The 27,440-nt window shown below is 44.3% G+C and overlaps 2 protein-coding genes across 4 annotated transcripts in view; both read right to left on the minus strand.

The window, feature by feature from the left end:
* utp18 (UTP18 small subunit processome component) overlaps window positions 1–4,511 on the minus strand; it is a 6,735-nt gene extending 2,224 nt beyond the window's left edge. The window contains exons 1-6 of the mRNA XM_015974520.3: window positions 4,144–4,511; window positions 3,822–3,955; window positions 3,648–3,743; window positions 3,516–3,580; window positions 3,340–3,437; window positions 3,065–3,190 (exon numbers count right to left, since the gene is read on the minus strand). Coding sequence (XP_015830006.3) covers window positions 3,065–3,190; window positions 3,340–3,437; window positions 3,516–3,580; window positions 3,648–3,743; window positions 3,822–3,955; window positions 4,144–4,356 — 732 coding nt within the window. The 5' untranslated portion in view covers window positions 4,357–4,511. The remainder of the gene's footprint in view (window positions 1–3,064; window positions 3,191–3,339; window positions 3,438–3,515; window positions 3,581–3,647; window positions 3,744–3,821; window positions 3,956–4,143) is intronic.
* Window positions 4,512–6,277: 1,766 nt separating this feature from the next.
* LOC107395200 (WAS/WASL-interacting protein family member 2) lies at window positions 6,278–26,027 on the minus strand. 3 transcript variants are annotated; one of them, XR_008559803.2, is made up of 9 exons: window positions 25,501–25,656; window positions 17,619–17,711; window positions 17,050–17,344; window positions 10,291–10,413; window positions 9,364–10,008; window positions 8,584–8,820; window positions 8,198–8,299; window positions 7,627–8,121; window positions 6,278–6,689 (listed from the first exon to the last, which is right to left on the minus strand). XR_008559803.2 is itself a non-coding variant. In XM_070551547.1 (9 exons), the coding sequence occupies exons 3-9, from the start codon at window positions 17,679–17,681 to the stop codon at window positions 8,081–8,083; spliced, it is 1,506 nt and encodes a 501-aa protein (XP_070407648.1). In that variant the 5' UTR covers window positions 17,682–17,711; window positions 25,501–25,657; window positions 25,954–26,027; the 3' UTR covers window positions 6,278–8,080. The 3 variants fall into 3 exon arrangements, 2 of the variants coding, with proteins under 2 accessions (XP_070407648.1, XP_054590181.2); XM_070551547.1 differs by adding an exon at window positions 25,954–26,027 and having other exon boundaries at window positions 6,278–8,121; window positions 25,501–25,657; XM_054734206.2 differs by having other exon boundaries at window positions 6,278–8,121; window positions 17,212–17,344; window positions 25,501–25,655.
* Between the last annotated feature and the right edge of the window lie 1,413 nt (window positions 26,028–27,440).

A 27,440-nucleotide genomic window follows, 5' to 3' on the forward strand; every position in this document is an offset into this window, starting at 1 on the left:
TTTTAAATCTTAAAAGTACCTAGCGAACACCTCAGAAACATCTCTGGTAACCCTTAGCTCCTTGAGTGACACACACCGTACCTGCGGACTCCTGAGCCACTAAAAACGGCTAAATGTGCAGCGTGCTAAATACACGTGCAGCTTGCCCCTGATTGCTGTGAGACCGGGTTGGGGGGTGGGGGGTGCAGCTGTGGTTGGGACAATTATTACATTAACTGATGGACTTGTAAATAAATAGTTTATAAATAAGGTAGAAATAAGTTCCTCACGCTGATAACTAATAACTAATCTCTCTGAGGACACGTGCTAGTGCACGCTCCTACAGCACCTTGACACGACTAAATAAATGTTATGCAACATTTTGTGAACATCAATTTATTTGCATTTATTTCAATCAATCAATCAATCAATCAAATTTTATTTCTAAAGCGCTTTTCAAACAAAGTGTGATTCAAAGTGCTTTACAAAATGACCCCCGATTCCCATAACAGGTTAAAAACATTAACAAACATATGCAAGCACACGCACACACACACATTTGTTATAAATGCTACTGTATAATTCTTGCTGTCAGTATTTGCAAGATATTGGTATTTGGGTCTGTACTGGTTAGACTTAAATGAGTTAAACCAAGGTCTATAGCCCTTGGGTCGTAAACTATGAGCTATAAGTATATTGGTCTTTTTATACTGGGAATTAGAAGTTATTTTAGTGTAGGGTTGTCACGGTAACCGGTATAGCGGTAAATCCCGGTAAAAAAGTTGACAGTAAAAATAACCGTCCAGTTTTTAAAAAACTATATTATCTCGGTGGGTTTACCGTGGCCGCGGTTTCGGCGCGGTGACCCTTACCAGCCACCGTCGCTTCAGCTGAAGTTCCCGCGGCGCGCACACGCACTTTTTAGTTTGCAACGGCACCAAAACTTTGAAGCTGAAATAATGGCCGAAGGAGGAGACGGCAGCGCCCAGGACATCCATCAGCCCTCAAAGAAGACTAAATCGGAAGTATGGGCATATTTTGGATTTCTGAAAAATGCTGAGGGACAGTTAATAGAAGACGGCTATCCCGTTTGCAGAACGTGCAGGAAACAAGTGTCTGCAAAAGGCAGCAACACTTCGAATCTAATGGCACATCTGAGTGACCATCACCCACGTCTCTACAGCCAGTGCAAGGTAAGTTAACATTAGCATTTTAGCTTAAATGCATGACGTGAGGACTTTTGGCTGAGGGAGAATGCAACGAGTCACTAAATACTGCAGCCGCAGCTAGGGATGAGTACCGAATTCGGTACTTTTTATGGTACCGACCGAATTCCATAGTACCGACCGAACACCGATTCACGTCATTTCAAACGGTGCCTCGTTTCGGTACTGCCAAGACAGTTGCGCATGCGCAAGAGCGTTATGTCGTCGGTCCCTGCGAGCCCGTTGTAAACAGAGCAGCATGGTAGAAAGAACGCACGCTAAAGCTTGGGTCCACTTCACTAAATGTGATGGGTAACTGGGTGATGAAACTAGCGACAGACAACGATCTAAGTGAGACATCCTCATCTTAATCTGCTCCAGTAGGTAAATAAAATGTTTGAGATAACGTTACCTTGATTTGTTAGCTTCCGTTTCGCTAATGGTGCGTTCGCTTTCTCCTCAGAACTCCGAATTTCCGACTAGAAGAACATGAACGCGCTCTAAAGTTTGGCTTCACTTTACTAAATGCGACGGGTGATTGGGTGAAGGTAAAACCAGTGACAACGATCTAAGTTTGAGGCATCATCGTTTTAATCTGCTCCAGCAGCTAAATAAACTGTTAAAGATAACGTTAGCTTGATATGTTAGCTTCCATTGCCACCATTGTTATCAGCTAATGGTGCGTTTGCTTTCTCCTCGGAAATTCTAACTTCCCAGTAGGAAAAATCAAATGAAAAAGGACGGCAAAAGGAATGAAGATACACAGTAAATTTAGTTCACAGTAAAGATGTTTGCTTCAGTTTAACTATCAGCTTATAAAACTACAAGGACGATGTTAAAATACAAACTTGTATGTTATTTATCGTGATATTTATCAAATATGGTTATATATTGAGAAAAATATATATTTAATTATAAAAGAGAATTAAAATAATAAACACTCAAAAGTATCGAAAATTGGTACCGTTAAGTACCGGTATCGACTCGTAGGTACCGGGAATTAGTACCGGATCGATTCAAATGTCAAAGGTACCCATCCCTAGCCGCAGCGTCCTCTGCCAGCATTTAAACCGTGTCACGGACACCCTGTTGCTGGATGAAGCATCTTATTTGTTGATGATGAAGAGAAATATACAATTAGTTCCTTGTCATTGATTTGTTTACTTATTCAATGCCATTTATACTTGAACATTTGGATTTGATTACATAGTGTAGTAGTAATTTTAGTAATTTGTTTAAAGTGGATATTTATTTTAAATACATATTTTTTATGGTTGACTTGTACAGTGCTCAAGTCAAGTGTGGACTGGAGTTTTAGATTTTCATTTTGATAATGAAGAAAACAAGTATATGAGAAAACAAGTGGTGTTTCTTTGATTTGTTTACATATTGTTTATGTTTTGAATGTTTGGATTTGTATAATTTAAACCTGCACTGACTACTGTAACATGTTCCAGAAAAAGAAGCTATTTGTTCCTTTACTTGTGAAAAGTTGCACTTTTGCTAAGGCTTTGTGTTATTTTAGGTTTAATAAACAATGTTAAACCTTTTCAGAACTATTTCAGTTTGTGTAGAACAGGACTATCAATGCTTTCTGAACATATGCAACACCGTTTAAAAAATACCGCGATAATACCGAAAACCGTGATAATTTTGGTCACAATAACCGTGAGGTTACATTTTCATACCGTGACACCCCTAGTTTAGTGATCATCTTGTTTCTTATTTTTGTCCTGATTGTGCCCTGAGCAGTTTTATGACTGAATAAAAACAAATAAAATCAACATGAATGGAAAAATCGTCCTAAATAATCGTGATTATTATTTTTGCCATAATCGAGCATCCCTACTCACACCTCTGCTACCGGAGGTCCACAGTACCTGGAAGAGGGAGAGGGACTGGTCGAGACCGGCTGTCAGGATGACCTGAGCAGATGAGTGGAACTGCACGGTGGTCAGCCGGTCCTCGGAGGGACGGGCGCTGTTGGCAGGCAGACACTTCTTCACCTGAGACAGAAGAAACCAACAGGTGAAATAAAACTTGTGGAGGTGGCAGAAACTCACTCCCAACATGGAGGGTTAGAACTTGTGGTGCTGCTGCATCTGCCTTCTACCGTCCCTGACCTCATAATGCGGGTGTGTGTGCCATCACTGACCCTCAGGATACCACCGGGAAGACTCTCCGAAGAAGCCACAAAGTTTCCTGTCCTCCTTAAAAGGTCATCTTCGTCGTCATCTTCGTCGTCATCATCAGCTGCAGAAGATCCAGAACAAATCTGGGTTTGGACCTAGGACTGGCCTAACCGCTACAGGCGTCATGTTCTGGTTTTACCTTTCTTCTTTCTCTGGTTGCTGGACTCAGCCCACGATGGAGTTCCTCCCATTGACTTCTGGAACCTGAAACACATGTCATGTGACTCCAGGTGTGTGTAAGGTGAACTGGTGTTCAGGTGTGTGGACTCACTGCTCCCTCATCCTCTGATGCAGCTTCTGTTTGGACATGGTGGTCTCGGCCTCTCCTTTCATCAGGTTTCTACGGTAACGATGTGTCATGTCCACCCTGACAGACAGGTGAATGAGACTTTGAGACGGATCCAACCTGAACACAAAAGGTGTCTGTCACTGTCATTCAACTCACTCTTCCTCCAGCTCATCATCCTCGTCCACCCAGGCATCTTGTCTGGGCTGCAGCTCCTGATGAGCCTCCTCCTCCTCCTCCTCTTCATCCCTGTCCTCCTCAAACAGCAGATCTCCCGTCAGCTTCTCATCCTCCTGCTCAGACACAGGCAGCTGCATTAAACACAACCCTCACTCTTCTGGTCCCTGGGGAAGCTACACCACGCTGGTAGATTCACGAGTACATGACGTTAAGATGAAGCTATCACATGCTGCGGTAAAACTACCCACGAGCAGCACATGAAACTGTCAGAAGGTTGGGTGATGCGTGGTGGGATCTTCACCTCCACCAGCCTCTCCAGCAGCTGGTCCTCTGTCCCAAACACCAACGACTCGAGCCTCTTAACGGTTCCGTCCTCCTCCCCAAGAACCGCTAGCTTCTTCAAGTTCTGCTGCCGCAGCTTCTCCTCTTCCTCCGGGTCGACCTTCGGTCTGCTTCTCTTCTTGGTCTGTGTTCCGTCCCCCGGTGCCGCCGGTAGCTTGATAACGTCCTCCATGTCTCCCACCGCCGGCTGCTCCAAATCAAACGAAACCGGGAATTGAACCCTAACAATAAAAACCTTTATTATTTATCTATTCATTTCTGCGCATGTAGCAGGAGAGAGCAACACATGTGGCGGAAGTACTTCCTTGCGCTGAAAGGGCCGTTTCCGATCTGTAAAACCATCAGAAATTCACAACTCCGCCCTCTAGCGGTCAAACGTAGAATTGTGGAATGGTGCATGTTATGAGCTCTGGTCAAATTCATGCACGAGATCGATTTCCTGTTTCTCTTTATTCTTCCAACTATTTAAAATATTTAGTTTCTGCAAATTTTCTGCTATTTCAACTGTAATTTAATATGTAAAACGTTCTGCTCTTTCCATATCTGCGGGAAAACTGGCTGCAGGAAAACTGGACATTAACCACATTTATCTCCTTGAATACATTTAAAACCAGACTGAGAGCCCTTCAGACGGATTCCCTGTGTTGTAACTGCCTTCTGTAATTTTGTACATGTCTGTGTAACTGAAAATTTGTAACTGTAACTTTTGCTGCCTCTTGGCCAGGACTCCCTTGAAAATGAGGTTTTTGAGCTGAATGGGGCCTTCCTGGTTAAATAGAGAATAAATAAAATAAAATAATTAATTCTAAATTTTATGGTTTTCGTAATTTCATTTCCAATGTTCTGCTCTGATGGAATACTTTGAGAAACTTTCAATTTTTTTTCAATTAAGAAAAAAATCTGCTCTTCCAACAGGTTGTAATTCTAACATTTATACTTTTAAAATATTAAACTTTATTTGAAATCTTGCCCAACTCAGTCCATCCTTCTTCTCCTTCACTACCGGGGGTCAAGTTGCAGGGTTAGAAGTTCAGTCATCCGGGAGGGGCTCGGGGTAGACCCGCTGCTCCTCCACATCGAGAGGAGCCAGTTGAGGTGATTCGGGCATCTGGTTAGGATGCCTCATGGACGCCTCCCTGGTGAGGTTTTCTGGACACGTCCAATGAGGAGGTGACCTAAAGGTAGACCCAGGACACGCTGGAGGGACTATGTCCCTTAGCTGGCCAGGGAATGCCTCAGGATCCCCTTGGAGGAGCTGGGGAGAGGGAAGTCTGGGCCTCCCTGCTTAGTCTGCTGCCCCCGTGACCCGACCCAAGATAAGCGGCTGAAAATGGATGGAGGGATGAGTCACAGGGGCAATGCAGGGAGGCCCAGACTTCCCTCTTCCCAGCTACTTGGGCCAGCTCCTCTGGGGGAATCCTAAGGCGTTCCCTGGCCAGCTGAAGAACAGGCTCTTCATCGTGTCCTGGGTTATCCTTGTGTCCCCTCCCAGTTGGACGTGCCCGCAAAACCTCACCAGGGAGGTCCAGTTCAAATGAGGAGAAAAATGTTGAATTCTTTACCATTTCAAAAGTTTCTACTAACTTCATGGCAACTTGAAGCCATTACCATAAAACCTAGCTATTGTTCTTCTGCTCCACCAATAGTTTTACCATTCTCCCCTCAGTTTAACTCATTTTTCTTTCCCTTTCTGCTTCCACTGATTTCTGCTAGTTTCTCTTACTACTCATCTTCTACGTTCAGCGGCTTCAGCCATCAACATTCACCAAGGATTCACTGGATAGTTTAAACTTACATTCAAAGTGGCTCAAATGTATTTAATAAAATGTTTGAACAACAAAAATAATCATTGTGCTGATCTGGAGCACTCGGGTTTGCGTTAAAGGCATGCCAGGGGAAACAAAAGCAATGACCTTATCGGTCTGGGAAGGGTCAAAGGTCAGTCCAATCTGTCATGAACTAACGGTGGTGTAGACTGGATTATCGGGTTTCCAACAGCTAAACCTCATCCTTTAGATGTGGAAACTGTTTTGTTTACCTGGAGTAACCAAAATAAAAACCAGTAGAACAGAATAAAGCACACTGACAGAGGCTAGAGTCTGCTGGAGTTTATTTCAGACACCTGCAGTTAGAAGATGCACAAACCAGTTAGAGAGCATGCTGTTAAACTGGGACAGACACAACCATCAGGCCCAGTGTCTGAAAGGCACTGCAGGACCGGTCACCTGCAGCCTGGAGACACATTACAACAGCGACAGCAGAGTTCAGACTCACAGGCTCGAACGGGGAGCAACGGTTTGTAAGGCAAACAGAGTCGGGGGGGGGGGGGGGGGGGGGGGGGGTCGTCAGTTGAACAGAACCGGGACACGTCTTCAGTGAATCTGGTGGAAATAAATCTGTTTCAGTTGAACAGATAAGTCAAGTCTGCTTAGACAGGAAGGTGCTCAGTACCACGGCCCAACCAGGAGGAGGGTAGAAACCGCCTTCAGACACACTCCATCTGACCTGGAGCACAGAGACACCGCACAGGTCACAACACCTGCAGGAACATAAAACCGATGAATCCAACATAACGCTGAGGCTAGTTATTCTGAAATGATCTCAAAGTCCCTCCTCTGATCACCAAACGTAAAAACAAACGCAACTCCTAGGGAAATATTGATGCGTGAAAAAAAACTCCTTACAACAGACTAGAGAGAAAAATGACCTTAAATCTAATATTACTGTCTGTACTTTGAATCGAGTTGTTCCGTTTCATCTGTTTTAGTGAATTTCTAATCATTCGGTTTTTCTTGCTACAATATTAGATTAGAGACCGAATCTGGTTTCATTTGCTTATTAACAAAACGTTGTTTTATAATTAAAATTTGTCTTTTATTTACTGACCTTGTTATTCACTTGGGACTTTTCCCTGTTAACGTACATACGTGTGTGTGTGTGTGTGTGTGTGTGTGTGTGTGTGTGTGTGTGTGTGTGTTGCAGCTCATTCTCTCCCAGACTGGAACCTTTGACTTCATTTAATCAAACTTCTAGGATTATTTCAAAGGGAAAAAACAAGATGAATGTGTAAAAGGATGAAAATGTTCATCATTTTCTCCTGAACTGAATTCTCTCGCTGCTGGTTTCCAGTTTAAGCTCAAACTGCTCCTGCTGCTGAGGGTGTAACACTGAAATAACACAACACTAGTTGGTGGTGGCGGCTGCTGGACCAGCAGGTCCAAATACCCATCAGTTTGATCAGCTGACCGGCCTGCAGGGGTGGGAGGAGCTTCCTAACATCACCTCCGTGGGTTGCTTCGGCCCATCTTGGCATTTTTAGAGTCGAACTGTTCAAAAACTGGATTCTGCTGCTGACCTTATCAGAACCATCAGAACCAGCAGGTCTGCTGATGAAGCTGAAGAATGAGAGTATTTACAGTTTTACTGAGTCTATTAGAAGTACCCGGTTAGCTGGTCTGTTCTCAGGTCCAGGTCTCTGGAAGTCCCAGTGTGAGTTTGTGGTTCTTTCATCCCGTCAGAGGTTAGTAATAGATTACTAATAGATTAGTAATCGATTCATCTGTCAGGTTTGAACATTTTCAAGGTTTTTTGTTAGTGTTAAATCAAACTATAATAAATCAGAGTAGCTTCTTCTCAGCTGGTCCTTTAAATCATCATCACCTCCTCTTCCTCCTCTAGGCTGAAGTCTGATCAAACAAAAAGTGCAGGTGCAGAAAGATGTGATGAATCAAACAAGTGAGCAGAAGATGACGATGCTCCTCCTCTTTTAGCCCGATTCTTCCTCCCGTCTCACACACAACTCCTTCTGATTGGTCCATAAATCAGGCATCCCCTCTGCAGATGGGGCAACGATGGGATGGCAAAGCCAGTATGTGTGTGAGGCTTCATCATGTCGTTCACCTCCCTACAGGAGGAAGGGGCGGGGCTCCTCTCATCACTAAAACAAACAGAAACAGGAGCAGGTAAAAACGGTGAGCCAGCCGGTGACGTGCGGTCTGGCTCAACGGTTGTACCTCTGTTGGCTTTGCTCGGGTAAATCTTCGTGAAGTGTCTGTACTCGTCTGGAGGGGGGAAGTCATCCAGAGGATGGAATGAATACTTAGACTCAAAGTCATCTGTAGGAGGAGAAGGAGCTCAGTAATCTGGATGCAGCCGTTTGATCTCTTATTCTAATAAAACACTTCAGATCAAAACAAAACCGGATGCTTCCTAACAAACAGTTCCCTTTTGTACGGATGACGGGAAAGATGAGGGGGGATGAAATGATGAACAGTCAGAGGTCGAGAGAGGACAGGGCACAGAGTAACAGCGAGCTGAGTTATGATGAATCAGCAATCATGTGTCAGAAGATCTGATCGAAACACTGATTGGTCAACAGGCTCTCAGCTGGACAACTCACCAACAAACGAGCGAGGGATGGAGGAGGAGGCGGAGTGTCCGTTACGGAGAGGGGGAGGAGGTGGGGGAAGGGCTGCAGGAGTGCGGGAGGGCGGAGGAGGAGGTTTTCCTCTGCCGGGGAGTTCAGAGGGCAGGGAGGGGCTACCATGTGTCCTGTACGGAGGAGGAGGCGGAGCTTCTCTGCCACCCGCCCTCAGTGAAGAGGATGATGATGATGACTGGGCTGGAACAGGAGGGGCTGAGGAGAAACCAGGACAGGTGATCAGGATACGTGCTTGTGAAGATCAAAATTAAAAGCTGGTCAACAGAACCCGAGAAGAACTTCAGAGGTCCACAGGGGTCAAGGAGCGGACAGCTGGTCATATTGTTATGGCTGACTGGAGATTACCATAAACAAAACAGATGGGTGCAGATGAATACTCGGTATAAAAAATATTTAAAAGCAGGAACAAATGCCTTGTGAGTCGATCTGTGAGGAAAAAAAAGCTCTGGCGCTGCTGCTTCAGGAAGTAGACCTGAGCTAGGGCAGAGATTTGGACTCTTACTCCCCTGATACTCAGACGTCTCTTCTCTGATTGGCTAACTGCAACATGACTACCGTTGACTTCGTTTGGTCTGCAGTGCTGATGTTTTTTTGGGGAGAGTCGCTAATGCTAACGGTTAACTTCTGTTAGCCAAGAAGGGCTCTACTCTCTCCTGGATACAAACATGTTACAGAAGCAAGAAGAGAGTGTATCCTACATTACCCATAATGCATCTTTAGAATAAGTTGAACACCCACCTGCACCTCTACATGGTGGATCTCTGACAGGAGGCATTGGCCTGTTAGCCCCCTGTTGGGAGGGTGTGGGGGATGCTGGGGGAGGTGGAGGGGCGGGGCCCCTGGTGGGGGTGTGGCCTCCAGGTGAGGGGGCGGGTCTCTTGTTGCTCAAAGAGTTGTGACGTTGCGGCAGCTCCGGTGCTGTTTCAGCACCACCCGTTGGTCCGTTGATGCGGTAGGGTGGGCGAGGCAGGGCCAGGGAAGAGGTGGTAGAGAAGGTGGAGTTTCCTCCAGAAGTGGGGGGGCGTCTGCCATTGCTAGGAGATGGTGGTGGCTTGGATGGGAGGGGCGGGGTGTTGTTAGGAGTAGGTGGGAGGGGCTTGTCTCTGTTGTAAGTGGTGGAGGGAGGAGACGGGGCATTACCACGACGACAAAGGGGAGGAGGGGGAGGTGGTGCAGAGGAAGAGTGTTTCATGCCGGCAGAGGGGGAGGAAGCAGCAGAAGAGGGGGCAGATTGGGCAGGGGAGGAGGACAGATTAGGGAGGGAAGGACGCTGTGAACACATTGGTGATATCTGAGGGGAGGGGCTTTCAGGATTGTCAGGGCGCTGGCTTGGTGGGCGGGGCGCAGCACCACGCGTGGATGGAGAGCATCCAGAGGAGGTGTCTGCAACAAACGCCAACAACAACAGGCTGCACATCAACGCAACTTATTATCAGCATTCATTTATAGAAATCGATAATCAAAATAAAGGATATCTGGAATTAGTCAAAAACATTAGAACAGTGTCTGAAAGACAAACAAATCATTTTGAATCTGTATTTATCAAACATTAAAATTCAGTAAAAACATTTATTTCTAAAGGTTGAGTATAAAAACACAAACACGGCAGGTCTGTGAAGCTAGTTGAACACGTTTATGAGAAAAGGATCCGTGAAACCTCCTGACCTCCGACAGGTCTCAGCTTGTGAATGCTGCCAGTAAACAGGCTTCCCATTGGTGGAACAGACCCTGATGGAATTCCTGCTGCGCTGCCATTGGCTCCTGCAGCTGCTCCGCCTCCTTTGGACTCTGAGAACCACAACCATTGGACTGGTGAGAGCAGGCTGAGGGTGTGATGTCATAGGCATACACCAACTCTACAATGACATCACTGACGTGACAGACTGATTAGTGTGACAGGTGAGATGCAGGTGAGATGCAGGTAATGACTTCAGACACTGAGGTGAGATGAAACGAGATGAAGTGATAAGGAAATAACTTTAAATGAAGTGTTTACACTCCCAAGTCGCTCCGATGACATCATCGCCAGCAAAACATACAGTCAAAAACATGTTAGGAATATTCATGACATCCCCAGTGATCAGGACACACAGCCAAAATTATTCATCCTACTTTTCCAGATTGTCAGTCAAGAAGTCAGATATGATCACACACACGCAGGGTCCGAAATTAACACTCGCCACTCGCCAAATGCGAGTAAATTGCTCCATTTGGCGAGTAAATTTTTTAGCTCTACCTGCCACCTGGCGAGTAAATATTTGCACCAAATTAGTTATGTTTATCAGTCATCAAACACGGATGTCTGATACTCCTCCCGCCTGCATGCAACGTACACAAACGTACGCGAAACGTGAACGCCGCATCCAACGTCATTTCCACCTATCCCATTCAATCAGTTTATCAAGTTAGCTGTTAGCTTCGTGTTAAAACTAGCGGTGAAATGTGGCGGTTTTTAGCTGGAGTCAGCCAGCCTTCCAAAAGAAAACTCGTCGAACTGGAAGAAAAACCACCAGGACCAGTGGCAACCAGAAGATTTTGTGAAAAGTGGCGAACCGGAGACGGCGGAGTCGTGAGACAATGGCTACATTATGATGGCCACGTAGCGTTGCTGCCTTTCACAGACAACTGGCCCTTGGCATTCTTCAAATATCCAAAAAATGCCCATACTTCCCACTTTGTCTTCTTTGAGGGATAATAAATGTCCCAAGTGCTGCCGTCTCCTCCTGCCATTATTTCAGCTTTAGCTTAAAGAAAGTTTTGGTCGTAAACAACAAAGTGCGCATGTGCCGCCAGCAACTTCCAACAGATGATACGGTGGCTGGTAAGGGTCACCGCACCTACTCCGCAGCCACGCTAATCCACCGAGATAATATATATATATATATATATATATATATATATATATATATATATATATATATATATATATATATATATTTTAAACAAGACTGTTATTATTTATTGTCAACTTTTTTACCGGGGTTTACTGCTACACCGGTTACCGTGACAACCCTAGCCCTGACACACTTTCAGATACTCTCATGGTGCAGCTGTGTTCTCCAGAGATCAAGGACTAGGACCCAAATGAGGCTGTAATGCTTTAGCACAAAGACAGTGTCAGAAGCAGGAGGCCAGACTTCATGGACAGAGAAAACAAGGAGTCTGACTAGATTTCAATGAAAGAGTTCATAAAAACATCTCTAAAAATAAATAAATAAATAGTAAAAATGACAAAAGAGTTGTTTTCCTTATTAATTGATGTTTTAATTATTTTGTCACTCTGTTTGGAATCAACATAATATAGAATAACATGCTTTAGGTAGATCTAAATCATTTAGAAATTTGGCCGGTAAAAAATATGCTTGGCCGGTAGATTTTCATCATCTACCGGCCAACTTGGCCGGTGAGTAAAACATTTAATTTCGGACCCTGCACACACGTCAGTCTGAAGAGGTCCCTCTCCTGTTTAAATACATCTGCAGTGGTCTCTAGCAGGAATGAATGCCTTGTAAGTTGTACTCTGGGGGGAACGCTCAGATGTGCCCGTTTCAGCACGGAGAATTCAGCTGGAGGAGAAAGCAGCTTTAGATGACAGGAACAGGAGTTTTCTTCCCTGATATTTGGACATCTCACCTCTGATTGGCTAACAACAGCGTGACTCTACCACTGATCCAGTTTACTCTGCAACGCTGATGTTTTGCCTCCACAAATAACACAAGCCTGGAGGAGTTCTGCTGTGTGGTGGAGTTGCTAATGCTAGCAGTTAGCAGAGATGTTTCCTGGATGCTAAAACAACAACAACCTTCCCAGTTGTGAGCCACGATGGGTGAGTCCATGAATGTTAAGTGACAGGCTGACGTAGATCTGTCAGGATTTATAAATCCTAGAGTTTCAATGTCTATTTTCTACCACAAGCTAATGCAGGAGATAGGTGTAGGAGACTATTTTCATGTTCAGCCTGCATGAAAAACTCAGTGACTGATTACTTAAAAAATAACAAATAAATAATGATTTCTCAGTGAAGGACCTCTTTAAATGAAACAGAAAACAGATCCAGAATCAGAGTGGGAATTTCCCAGGATGGGGCCTCGTGCGTCAAGCATGCGTATGCACAAAATCCCAGCACACGCATGCTTCTACGCAGAGATCAGGTCCATCAACATGAACTGATTGTGGGATTGTGCACAGCTTCATGCTTCATGCGAGCACCAAGTACCCATGATTCCTACAGGCATCCGTGTGTTTGGCAGCATTTAGTGTGGGCATGTTAAGTCTTAATGATGTGAACGTACTCTGGTTCATACAACACCTAACAACCATGTTGCAGTTAGAAGAGTGGTGCAGGAAGCCCTTTACCAACAGCTTAATGAGAGGATGCTGTCGATGGCGCGGTGTGAAGAGGCCGTTTATCTAGAGACCCAGAACATTTTCTGTGCCAACATGAGACCGGCTCATCAGCTGCTTTAGGCCAGCTGTGCCTTCATCCGTGGCTGATCTGAGGGTGCAGCATTGTAGGAAGTGTACAACGTGTACTCACAGCTTGTTCCGCCCTCTATTGGTGGATGAGGAGAAGGACGGGGAGTAACAGAGCACTGAGTGTCATGTGTGGAAATTGTAAACATTGATTTTATTAAAAGGATTTTAAAATGACAAAAAGCTCCAAATCTAAAAGTACTTAAACACATTGTTAAAATGGCCAAGGGCTTTCGTTTAAACAGACATCCGAATGCTGCCAAGCCTTCACAATCAAAGTCCACTGACTTACACAAGTTTGGGAGCCAAGAGGAAACCGGCACTCTGGTCCCTCGTCTGTTAAAAACCTCTAAAAGCTCTTAAGCTTCACTAATCTTAAAGAACTAAAACCCATTTAAAAGCCATTCAAACACAAACAAATGGAGCACGAGGGAGCTGGCACAGACCAGTCTCTCCCTTTTACGCTGCTCAGGAGGTGATCAGCCCAGGTGAGTGCAGCTGTGCAGGTAGGAGGAGGAGGAGGCAAAGCGCTGACTGTCCTCTGCAGAGTCAGCTTTCTGGGACGAAACAGCAACAGCCGTAACACGGTGGAAGAATCTGTTGTTTCTGGTGGACCGCGTCCCCAGTTGAACAGTAAGAAAACCATTTGCAGCCAGAGCTGGTTCTCCTGATGTAATCAGACCCATCAGGGGCACACGCATCACTTTAACGCTTCACCACAAGATGAAGATGTTTGTTAAGAGGAGTCCTTTTACTCAGTGTGTGCACGAACCAACGTGGAGAAGAAGTGATTCATTTATTCTAAACAACAGCTGGTTTAGAACAAACGGGCATGTTACAGACGTAAACTGTTTTATTACCAACTCTCCCTGCAGCACATAAACGCCCACGCCTGTAAACATCATCCACTCTACGCACCATAACTACTCAGTGATTGGTTTACACTTCCTGGTTTGTTCAGTTGAAGCTAGTTTTCAGTTCCCTCGTGAGCACCAGAGCATCTGTATTCACTGTTCTCATGTAAATGAGCTGAAGCGTAATGCAGCAGAGTCAGCCTTTCTCAGGTGTGATGAAACATTTACAGTACGTGCTGTGGTCCAGTGCACTGGCACCGAGCTGTAGCGTTTAGCATTAATGCAGAGGCCAGAGCACAAGCACCATGTGTGTTCAGCTCCGCTGCGTTCAGGGGACATTTGCTTGTGCGAGCAGTTTTCATGACTCGACTGTACAACGTTATTAAGATCACAACACAACACAATGTTGTCCAACGTGCTGAACTTAAACATATGGAGGAAATTCACCATGAAGCCACAGGTAGTTTAACTAACCCGTTACAGACGGTTACCATGGAGACAGCTGGTCCTACACCATTTGTTAACATGTGCAAACAAGGTTTTACAGCATCTGTTACCATGGAGACAGATACGGGAGGTTTAACAGCATCTGTTACCATGGCAACAGCAACCGATGGATAACAGCTCAAGCAGTCTCCTGGTGCTGAAAATGGAGGTAAACCTGTCATAATCTGGTGATAAACTTGCTAGAGTAACAGAATGTTTTAATTCTGTGTGTGTGTGTGTGTGTGTGTGTGGTGTGTGTGTGTGTGTGTGTGTGTGTGTGTGTGTGTGTGTGTGTGTGTGTGTGTGTGTGTGTGTGTGTGTTCTGTTCAGAGTTTCGTCCATGATAAAAACAGATGACTTGTGGTTCACCGACAAGTCATTTTATTATTAGTTCTGATTATAAATCGATCCTTCTGACTGTTTCATGCGGGCTGAACATGAAAATAGTCTCCTACGCTTTTCTCCTGCTCTAGCTTCTGACAGAACAGACGGCGAGACCCTAGGATTATAAAACTGCTACTTAATGGACTCACCCATCGTGACTTAGGTTGTTTTAGCATCCAGGAAAAAACAGTGAACAGTAGCTAGTAGAAGCTAACCATTAGCATTAGCAGCTCCACCACACAGCAGAACTCTTTCAGGCTTGTGAAATTTGTGGAGGTAAAACATCAAATTTGCTGAGCAGACTGAGTCAGTGGAAGAATCACATAGCTGTTGGCCAATCAGAGGTGAGATGTCCAAATATCAGGAAGTAAGTCTCCAAATCTGAAGCTCTCTTCTGATCTGGCAATCGTCTAGATCCTGAAACAGGAGCTCCAGGGCTTTTTGTACCCAGGGTACGACTTACAAGGCGTTCATTCCTACTAGAGGCCACTGCAAACGCACTGATTAAATGAAACACACCTTTAAGAGTTAAAGAATGAACTAAACTTTGTGAAATTAAACTAATTCTTGCATCCCTTTGTAATTTAGAACCCTTCTGAATTGGAGTGATTTGTTGTTGTCCGTGTGTATTTAGCTGAGGAGTCAGCAGGACTTTCTGAAGCTGCTTTTGATCCAGGATGGAGACAGATTTGTTTGGCATCTTGTCTCCCTTTTAACAGTTTTTCAACCAATCCAACATTCAAATCAGCGACAGAGAAAACATTGGTTTGTTCTACCTTCTTTAGTTCTTCTCCAAAGAATAATTCTGTTTACAACTCTGCTCATGATTCGGACTCTGCTCTGAGTTTAAATACTCTTTTGTTACGGACCGTCTGTTGAAGAACAAACATTTTATGTCCATCTAGTTCATAAAAAATCAACAGAACCAAATACAATATTATATCCATTAGCCATGGAGCACAAGTTGGATTAAACAGAATCATCCTATAGGAGATCGATGCTTTACAGAGTTTGAAGCATCAAGAGCCAAGATGTCCACCGTCCACTCAGGTGTCCTCCTCAGGGGCTGAACAGAAGCGTGAATTGTCTTAAAGCTGTTAGCAGCTAGATGAATCAGCTGCTCAGAGACTAGCCTTAGCCAGAATCATGCAGAGTTCTGAGTGGTGTGCTCTGTGGGAGGGTTAGGACCAGCCTATGGGACACCAGGTGGACGGAGGACGGTCTAACTGACAGCAGCAAGAAGCTGCAGCATCTGTTTAAGCAGTCGCTCCATCACCTGTCCACCTGCTCCACTCACACACTGAAGCCTGACAGCATGAAGCCCAGTTAGTCCAACTCAGCAGAAACCATCAGAGACAGAGAAGAAAGGCTGAGTCTCAGTAAAAGCAAACAGGAACGACAAGAATGAGGAGAAACAAATATGAAGACACAAGACGAGGACAAGTCATGTGATTGATCTAGTCACCAAAATAACCCACATGTTAAATTGTCCTCATTGCGTTTTCTCTTATTTGTTTTGCAAAAGCACTTCCTTTCATTTCTCCACCTCACCCACAGGTACCTCACTTCTGCTTGGGAAATTGCGTTTCCTTGTTCTGCGGTCGGGATCTTAATGGCGGAGCGCTGCAACAGCCGGCTTATGTATATGCATGAGGTCCACAAGGCACTTTGCACTGACCATTTATGGCAGTAAGGGGGCGTGGTGAGGGCGGGATGTGACTAAAAATTACCTGAGAACCTTTCTCGTTAGTCTGATTGGTGAAGCGGAGACCGCGTGCAGCTGAGCGTCCTCCATGTTTGATAGGTCCCACACCTGCTTGGCGTAAGCACTTTTCTTTTGCGGAGCTTAAGTACGGTTTAGTAAGGATTCGACGCCATGTTTGATAAATGAGACCCCTGGTCTGTGATTGGTCAGATGCTTGTGAAGTGGTCTGATTCAGACTCATTTTGTGGACAAACTTTCTCAATGCCGACTGATATTGTTGCTATGGTAACACTCTGTGCTCTTAGTCGTCAGGTGGACATGACGGGAGCAGACTGGCACCATGTGAATAACACAGTCATAGTCCACAGGGAGTTTCTGTCTCTGACTTCTGGTCATGTGATTGCAGATCAGCTAACCCCCCCACACCCCCACCCCCAGTGGACAGGGACTACACCGACTGATTAAAAGTGACCGCAGCCTCCTGCAGCTGACCTCTACAATCAGAGAACATGGAGGTCTTACTCTGAAGGGACAGAGAGGAGCTCTGATCTCCGGCTGTCCTCTTCAGCTCCTCAGATGGTGCCCCCTGCTGTTTAGGCTGCTTCTGGTGCTGTAGGTACTGGTATAAGCGAATGTATGGGTGCTCTGTGGGAGGTGTTTGGCTCTTTGGTGTTTGAGTCTTACTGTCGAGCAGCGGAGCGCTGCGGTCGTTCACCACCGCCACCTTCTTCAGCCTGGTGCCTTTGCAGATGTCAGACAGCAGAGCATCGCGACCTTTGGCCTCATCCCCGCTCAGCTTTGGGGGGTTGGTGTTGGCCTGAGGGTGGTGGAGGGATGGAAGGGGAAGACGCCGTCAGTGGCTGCTGTGCTAACATCATCCTTGTTCAAGTCACTGTTGTTGTTTGTGTATTTTCCCTCTAAAATATTAATTTCTTCGTAAGATATAAATGTAGGACCCCCCCCCCCCCAACGCCTCAGGTCTGTGAGCAACAAATGACAGAAGAGGAGGAGGAGTAACTCTGGGAGGTGACAGCAGAAGAATGACTACAAAGACAGAAAAAGAATAAACTTTGATAAATGCAAGTGCTCACCTGGCAGAGGGTGGGGGGAGGCGGGGGTCCACCAGGGGGAGGCGGAGGAGGAGGGATGGGCATTCTGCTGCTGACTCAACACACTCCTGAACCCTGAAGCACAAACAACCAACAGATCCATTTCTGGATAGATTCAGTCAACTGAAAAAAATAAAAATAAAAAAATTCACCACCAGAAGTCTGAGTCTCCTAAATCCATGTATGATGGGAGGTCTGGAGCTCAGAACTGGACCCAGATTCATCAGAACACTGGTTTTAAAGATTTCATTCACAAAAAACATTCATCCATCCATTTTCATCCACTTATCCGGAGTCGGGTCACGGGGGCAGTAGCCTAAGTCGAGAGGCCCAGACTTCCCTCTCCCCAGCCACTTGGGCCAGCTCCTCCGGGGGAATCCCAAGGTGTACCCTAGCCAGGTGAGAGACATAGTCCCTCCACCGTCTCCTGGGTCTACCTTTAGGCCTCCTACCGGTTGGACGTGCCCAGAAAACCTCACCAGGGAGGCATCCAGGAGGCATCCAGACCAGATGTCCGAGCCACCTCAACTGACTCCTCTCGATGTGGAGGAGCAGCGGGTCTACTCCGAGCCCCTCCCGGATGACCGAGCTTCTCACCCTATCTCTAAGGGAGAGCCCAGACACGCTGCGGAGAAAACTCATTTCTGCCGCTTGTATCTGTGATCTCGTTCTTTCGGTCCCTACCCAAAGCTCATGACCATAGGTGAGGGTAGGAACGTAGATCGACCGGTAAATCGAGAGCTTCGCCTTCTGACTCAGCTTTCTCTTCACCACGACAGACCGGTACAACGCCCGCATCACTGCAGATGCAGCACCAATCCACCTATCGATCTCACGCTCCAGTTTTCCCTCACTCCTGAACAAGACCCCGAGATACTTAAACTCCTCCACTTGGGGCAGGACCTCATCCCTGACCCGGAGAAGGCTTTCTACCCTTTTCCAAATCAAAAAAATAAAATAAAAATAATAATAATCAGAACAGACGGTCTTTAAATGATCAGTAAAAACTTCCATTTGAGGGGGAAAAAATTTAAATAAATAAAAAAACAAAGTGCAAAAAAAGAATAAAAACTGCAATGTGACCCCGAACCAAACTAAATCCGATTTGATCTTCAGAGAGAAGACGCCACTTCAGTTTGAACCGCAGTGTCCTGATGAAAAATCTATCAGAAATGTCCAAAAGCTTGCTGATGCTCCACCTGACAAACCAAACTAAAGTTCCAGCATCATCTCCTGGTGCAGTGCAGATTGGAGTCACGTCGTTTATCTAAGTCATCAGCTTACGTTGTGTTAGAACAAAATAAAGACTGCTTACATATTCATAAAGCAGATCATATAAAACGTTTTAAATCTGTTTTGATTTAAAACATTTTCAAATGACAGACGAACAGTTAAGAGACCGATCTGGGAGTAGTTAGAACCAGTGATGGGAAAAACGCTGTTTAAGTATAACGGCGTTCTTTTTTAGGTAATGCAATAATCTAATTAATTACTTTTCCCGCCGTTGCAACGCCGTTACCGTTACTGGGGACGTAAGGAAGTGCGTTACTATGTGCTTGTCGAACGTTGAGCAGCAGTGTGAGGCTTTCTGAACGCCACACTTCAGCTGCAGCCAGGGAGAGAGAGGTGTCGGTAACGCACTTACAAACACCATGATGATTGGCCGGGTGGGCGGAGACCCTCACCGTCTCAGTCGCTACCTGCTGTAGACACAACAGAGCAGTGATGGGAATAACGCCGTTTAAAATAACCACGTTAATAAAAAATATATATATATCTTTCTGTAACGAGCAAACTGATTAATTACCGTCTTCTTTTAACAAAACATCGTTTCTGGTACTGATAAGGAAATGTGTGCGTTAAGCAGCACGGTGTGTTGAAGCTGTCATCAGCTGATCAGGAGCTAAAGAGGTAGATGTTTCCATCCAAGAGCATCACGGCCGTGAAGAACGAGGAAGACGTGATGAATAGTCTACGGCGGCAGACGGTCTGCCGCAGTGCCCTTAGCGTGACAGCGGGACGTCCCGAAGGTCCGCTCACCTGTTCACCGCTCAGACGTCCTGATCTTCTACCTTCCTAGATCCTCCAGCTGTAACCTGTTTCTGATCATGTCTTTAGTCCCGCTGTAACACTGATGCATCAGTCTCAGACGTCATGGAGCTCAGGTGTTATTAGAACTACCTGTGTGTGTTCACCACCCAGCTTCAGCTCTTCTGTGGTTGGGTCTGACCCACGTTAGTAAATGTAAGTCCTCCATCAGGCTCGTGCCTCTTCTAGTGTCATTTTAAAGGATTTTATTTATTTATTTAACCGTTACTAGATTACCCGCAACAGAAATGCTAATAACAGTTATGTGAAGCTGGATAAATTAAAATACTGTACAAAATTACATTTATTTCTGTAATTTAACTAGACCGAGAGACCATTTAAAGGCTCGGGAACCTTTACAGGCGTTTCTATTTGTAATTTTAAATTTTAGCTGATTGGGGTCACAGTGACCTTTTAATAGTCTAGATTAGTGTAATGCTCCTGTTAGTAGTTACTCCTGTTAAGAGCTTATTTATTTAAATTATTCAGGTTTATAAAAACATTTGGACATTTTATTATGTTCCTGTCATTAGTCATTTATATTTCACTATTGTAGTACTTTATAGTAAATTAAGTAAGTTCAATTCACCCATTTTTCTTGCATTCTTATATGAAAAAAGTAACTAAGTAGTTATTTTTCTTGGTAATTAGTTACTTTTATAATCTCGCAACTCAGCTAGTAACTGAGTTACTTTTTTGACAAAGTAATTAGTAACTATAACTAATTACTTTTAAAGTAACGTTCCCCACACTGGTTAGAACCAGGGGCGGCGTTAGGCCCGGCTACTTGGGCTGAAGCCCCGGATCTTTCATGTTAAGCCCCGGATCTAAAGAGTAGGACCTGGCTGCAGACATCAGCTGGTGTGTCGAGAGCAAGATGGCGTGTCATTACTTTTACCGGAAAATCGACGAGCGAAAGACCTCGGCAGGAAGTTGGTCTTTTTTTGGCGGCCGCTACGTTGTTTTTGTTTCAACCATACTCGGCGGGTTTCAATTGAGGAAAGGTAAGGATAAGGATGATAGATAAAGAAAGAAAGATAAGGATGAAATTAACTAATTGTTGCAACCGTTCTTAGTTCTTAAATGTAGGCACTGTAGCGTTTAAAGCTTTACCAGAGAATTATTGCAAAGGCACCGTGTTTCATAGCTAATTGTATCAATATTAACACGCAGTCTTCAAACGAATGCAGGGAGATCACAAGCTAGCTAACACAAAAGCTACATAAATAAAGCTATCAGCAACTGTAGCTTAGCTTTAACTTAGCTATTTGATTTTTCTGGTCTCCCTGTTTGTTAAAACAGTTAAAGTAATAATATTAACTTTATATATAATTTAGATATGATATAAAGACCACGATTTCTAATACTGACTTGACTGAAACGTTATTAATACCCTTTTTTAATTAAAAAGCGTAGATTTTCAGAGATTTGTAAGTGGTTTCAATCACTAGTTTTCATACGAGGCTAAAGTTAGCTTCCGATTCGGGAAATGGCTAAAGGGCTAATACACCCAATTTTTCTCTACTCTGACCATTTTTATTCTGCTCTAGCTCAAAACCTACAATACATACACTCTTCAAACCTGTTTTAGAATATTCTGGGCTCGTAGGAATGCATAAAACATAGTTTGTGATTTGTGAAACCTTCCTCTGATTTGTGAAACTTCAAAAAGACAGATTTATGAATTTATTTTTCAGCATCTGGCCCACACTAGAACTGGTCCTGTGCACCCAGAAATAAAATGTATTTTCTGGACAAGCTTAGCTTTCAATATCTCTAAATATTTTTCAGTTATTGTGTGTGGTGTGCTGGGTCATTCTACTGTGGTTGCACAAATCAGGTGTCCTGCAACAGGTACAATAACTTTGAAATAGTAGCCGCTTCTCTAATTAATGCCGCCCTCCTTCTGATTCTGTTTCAGAATAATCCTATCCTTATAAAAAATAGATATTTTGGTCAACTGACTGCTTTGATCGGGTTTGGTTTATATTAATATTACCGGATTTAAGCACATGTAGCTGCAAATCATTCAGGAGTTACAGGCCTTAAATATAGATCTAAAATGAATATCGGACTTCTTCAAGTGACACTGACAAAACTCCTTACATGTGCTTGTATTCTTCATTTGCTAATAAGATGTATTTTTATCTAAATTACAGGACAATCGAGGCTTTGAAAAATGGAACCCAGGCAGTGATTTCAGATGGTGAAGTCAAGGTAATGTTTAATTATAATAAATTAAGACTCTAAAATTGGACATAGGATAATGCAATCTCTTGTTATCTGTGGTAATGTTGCTTATTTTTAACTCTTGTCTCTACTCAGACTGTGTATAAGGATCTCTGCAGTGGTAGAGTGAAGTCTGGCCTCATGTATCTGTGGCACAATCCAGGTGTCTCGCTTAAATTAAAGCAAAGACTAAAGCCACTGATGTTCCACTTTGCTGATGCACAGGTAAATGTATACTGACTTACAATAAGCTGCATCACATTTATTTATGTGGATGCGTGGTCAGTGCGCCACCTGGGTCCGTTGTCTAATGCTGAGAGGAACGTTTTCATTTTTATGTTAACGTGTTTTATAGGTTGACGAGCTGACGGAGCGGATTGGTTCATGCTCAGGAATAGATAAACTAATAAACAAGGGAGAGTTCCAGTTTCTGGACTTGGTGTTTGATGTCCTTGTTCCAGAGGTACAAAGCAGTCTTCAGCAGTGATTGGTATAAAAGTTACTTTTTGAAAACATTTGACAGTGTATGAAGTAATCCTTAACAGAGTTTGGTGGCAGGAGAATCTCGTCTCTGCTTTTTGCGGATGATGTGGTCCTCCTAGCTTCACCCAGCTCTGACCTTCAGCTCTTGCTGGGTAGGTTCGCGGCCGAGTGTGAAGCGGCTGGGATGAGGGTCAGCACCTCCAAATCTGAGACCATGGTTCTCGACTGGAAAAGGGTGGCTTGCCAACTCTGGGTCGGGGGAGAGGTCCTACCTCAAGTGGAGGAGTTTAAGTATCTCGGGGTCTTGTTCACGAGTGAGGGTAGGAGGGATCGGGAGATCGACAGGCGGAATGGTTTAGCGTCTGCAGTGATGCGGACGCTGAACTAATCTGTCGTGGTAAAGAGGGAGCTGAGCCGGAAAGCCAGGCTCTCGATTTACCGGTCGATCTACGTCCCAATCCTCACCTATGGTCATGAGCTTTGGGTAATGACCGAAAGAACGAGATCGCGGATACAAGCGGCCAAAATGAGTTTCCTCCGTAGGGTGTCCGGGCTCAGCCTTGGAGATAGGGTGAGGAGCTCGGACATCCGGGAGGGACTCGGAGTAGAACCGCTGCTCCTCTGGATCGAAAGGAGTTAGTTGAGGTGGTTTGGGCATCTGGTCAGGATGCCTCCTGGACGCCTCCCCGGGGAGGTGTTTCGGGCATGTCCTGCCGGCAGGAGGCCCCCGGGTCGACCCAGGACACGTTGGAGAGGTTACATCTCCAATCTGGTCCGGGAACGCCTTGGGGTCCTGCCGGAGGAGCTGGTGGAGGTGGCCGGGGAGAGGACGGTCTGGAGCTCCCAAGTTGGGATGCTGCCCCCGCGACCCGGACCCGGACAAGCGGAGGAAGACGACGACGTTGAAGTAATCCTGCATGTTTTTCAGGTAACAATAAAAGTGTTGGAAAAATGGGAGGGGATGAATCGATATGCAGCTGAGAAAGCCATGCTTCAGCAAATTCATTTGTACCCAAAATAAAATGGTTGTGAAATCAAGTGTTTCTTTGGTTTTATTGTCTTTCACTCAAAATAAATACCAACTAGCTAAATAGTTATCAGCTGTAGTAGTTAAATTCTGTTGCAATGAGCTGCTGTGATACACAATAGGACAGTGTTATGGATATTTAATAACTAATTTTTGTTGCTGGTGAGAGAGGAGTGTTGCTGAAATGTTTTTCACTGCTTCTGGGAGTCCTGTACTTTAGCAATTGGTGTAGGTCAAAAGTTCATCTTGGCCTTAACAATAAAACTGAATATTTAGCCAGTACTATTTTGTTTGCACATTTTGAAAAGTCTTAGTTTAACGTGTTCTCATTTTATCCATATGTTTTTTTAATTCACTTTACAGCCTTTTATTGTGTGTGTGTATATATACATATATGTGTGTGTGTATATATATATATATATATATGTATATGTATGTATGTATGTGCTATTGTCATAAAAATTCCCTGTCTGAAGAACAAAGGGATTTAATATTCAATTTTCATGCAACGCAGGTAACAACGTTACTTAAGTTTGCCGGTCCAGATCTGAAGAGAAAAAAAAATCCGAAATAAAAAGCTTTTTCCGGTAAGTTTTGTTTTTTAAAAAACTATTTCCAGTGAAAGTAATGACTTCTGGTTAAGGTAATGACCCACCATGTAATTTTTCTCTTAAATGTGTACAAATCGAAGAGAAAAACGACACGGTATGGTTTTGACAAATCCAAACTACTTTTGTGCTTTGTCAATAAAGCGTATTCAAGAAAAAAAAACTACTTCCGGCAAAGGTAATGACCCGAAAAAAAACTACTTCCGGCAAAGGTAATGACTTCCGGCGAAGGTAATGACACTTGTTTTTCCGGATACGTCATTTCCTGTCACGGCAAAGACGCCAGCTGATGTCTGCAGCCAGATGCTCTTGGATGCTCTTGGATCTAAATCGCGGAAGTAACATGCAGTGCCAAAGTCCAACAGAGAGGGCGCAGCTGGCAGTAGTTTGTATACAGCCTGCCTGAGCCTCCACCACTGAAGAAGAAGCCCTTGAGCAGCCGGCTTCTTCTACACACTGCCTGAAACGCATGAGTGAAGATGGACATAAGGACGTTTTTTAGACAAAAAGTACAACAACAGAACCCCAGCTTTGATGAGACTGTTGTTGACTCAGGTTTGTGAGTCTTATTTGAAAATATTTGTTGTGCTGCTGGTTTGCCTAAAGTTAGCTTACTATCAGGTAAAGTTGTTGGAGAAAGAAAGGGAATATTTACAATCATCTCACACTAAACACTAACAGGAATAATACTCTGCCCTGAATATGCTTAATATGTAGCTTCAGATTAAACATTATGTGGTACAAGATATATATATATATATATATATATATATATATATATATATATATATATATATATATATATAATGTATGATGTTGACTAGTGCGTGTCACGTGTGTGCGCGTGCACGTGCGCGCGCGTGTGTTAAGCCCCGGATCTTCTTCAGTCCTAAATCCGCCCCTGGTTAGAACTGAACCTGAATCCTTTGGTTTCCCTGAGGGTTGAACCCATCAGTAAACCAACCGCATAGAGAGCAAAATCACGGCTAATAAAGCTAAGATTGTTTCTCTTCCCCATCAGAACTACATCAAACCGAACCAGGGATTTCACTCAACAGCAGATTTACACAGACTCTGAATACTTTCCCAACAGATCAACCCTCATCACATAGAATCTGACCGATAAAACAGAATGAGCTGCATTTTAATGAGCACCCATCAGAGAAGCTAGCTCCATTAGCTCGTGGCTAACACCGGCCTGATTCACTTCAGGGAGCTAGAACACTTTATCCTTCGAACAGATTTTTCTCCAGCCGTCACAAAAAGCCCCATCCAAAACGAGAAACACAGAAGAACCGGACGGTCCGCTGCAACCATCTCGGGGCTGCTGCTGATCGCTAAGGGCAGCGGTTTTAGCCCCGCCTGTTAGCTAACTGCTAGCAGCAACACCTGCTCCTACACCTGGACAGATGAGCGGAGGAACTCATACCTGTGGTCGTTTAGCTCATCATTGCAGGTGTTTGTTGTCAGTCCGATATAGCGCAGCTTTGATCCAGCAGCTTCCAGGAGAACCGTTAGCTCCGCTGTTTTGCCTTTAGCTCCTCTGCTGCAGAGGCAACACCGAGATCACGTGACCAGAGCGGAGCCTGTGCATCAGAAAGCTGCATGAAGGTACCCAGTGGTGTGTTCGGCACAAAGCAATGAAAGAAAATTATACACTACTGCAGGTGTGACAAGAACGTGTGTGTGTGTGTGTGTGTGTGTGTGTGTGTGTGTGTGTGTGTGTGCGCGCAAAAAAAAAAAAGAATAAAAACTGCTATGTGACCCCGAGCCAAACTAAATCTGATTTGATCTTCAGAGAGAAGATGCCACTTCAGTTTGAACTGCAGTGTCCTGATGAAAAATCAATCAGAAATGTCCACAAGGCGTGCTGATGCTCCACCTGACAAACAGGTCCAAGTTGGACGAGAACCAAACTGAAGTTCCAGCATCATCTCCTGGTGCAGTGCAGATTGGAGTCATGTCGTTTATCCATCTAAGTCATCTGCTTACCATCGGGGGGGGGGGGGGGGGGGGGGGGGTCTGGGTTACAGAAGGATGTGAGGATGCTTACATCCACATCTGTGGTTGTTCTCCAAGATGTCTGGAACAATTTACCAGCCCAGTTCCTTCAACAGCTGTATATTACAGTGTTCAATAAGAATCGGTGCTGTTTTGAAGGCAGAGGGTGGTCACACCGGATATTGATTTGATCTAGATTTTTCTTTTGTTGATTGATTAATACTTCCATTTCTGAAAGCATTATTTGTTTAAAGCATTTTTTATACCTGTCTGAAACTTTTGCACATATAAATGATACATAACGTAAACAAATACATGTTTTCTGGAGTAATGATATGAAAATGTCTTTGTTGTGGCAGCAGTATGAAACAGGATTTATTGCACTGATGATGATTTTTGCAATAATGGCTTTCAGGAGAGTTTGATTTGACCTGGTAGCTGTGGGGAAGAAGCTGTCCCTCAGTCTGCTGGTTTTTGCTTTTCACATTAAGACTTTGTTTTGTAATGAGCTAGCTTTAATAATTAAGCCCCAGGTTATTCTGAGGAAGTAATGCCTCTAAAGAGCTCTCGTGACGGGTTGGGTGATGCAGGTGAGGTCCAGACATGCATTGTGTCTCATGTAAAGCTAGACAGGTTTGTAACATTAGTATTTGTTTCATATTATGTTGTGTTGAGTTTCTATTCAGCATTTTATTTTAGTTTAATCTTTAACTGTAGAAATTGTTCATCTGGTGACCCATCTTTAAACTAGGGTTTAGTCAGCCCTGATTGTCTGCTGTCAACATTGATCAGTTTGTAAAAAAAAAAAAAAGAGGAAAACATTTTAATGCGGCAAACAAAAATTTCTACTCTGGAAATTACAACGCTACAGCTCTATGCCTCTACCTGTAGAAACTCTGATCTGTGATTACTTCAGCAACCGTACATTTTCCTCATTTCTAATTTTTACAATAAAACAGTAAATAAAAGGGGAAACGCCCACACTCATCCTCATTTACACACACGAGCAGGGCTGATTCCCAAACTAAGGAGAGGGTGCTCGCTGCAGAACTACAAAGGCGGAGCTGCACCATAAGGTGGAGCTGCACCAGAGTCAACCCCGCCCATTCACGCAAACTCAGCCTAGCCCACTGACTTCCGTTTTTGTTTTCAACTTTATCGCAAACTGACCTGACCCACATGAATTACGGCTGTTACTAGTTTACAGTCGTTAATGCTATGTTCTGTGCTCCAGTTAAACAAGATAAATATAACTTGCTACATGACAAAGTCTGAATATATCCCGAAATAAAAAGGTTTCTCGTAGCGAATATCTGCCCACAGCCGCTCTAACAAAAGTCCTGTACAACAGCATGTACCCTCTCCCTG

Source organism: Nothobranchius furzeri, chromosome 5 (assembly GCF_043380555.1).
Source record: "Nothobranchius furzeri strain GRZ-AD chromosome 5, NfurGRZ-RIMD1, whole genome shotgun sequence".
NCBI lineage: Eukaryota > Metazoa > Chordata > Actinopteri > Cyprinodontiformes > Nothobranchiidae > Nothobranchius > Nothobranchius furzeri.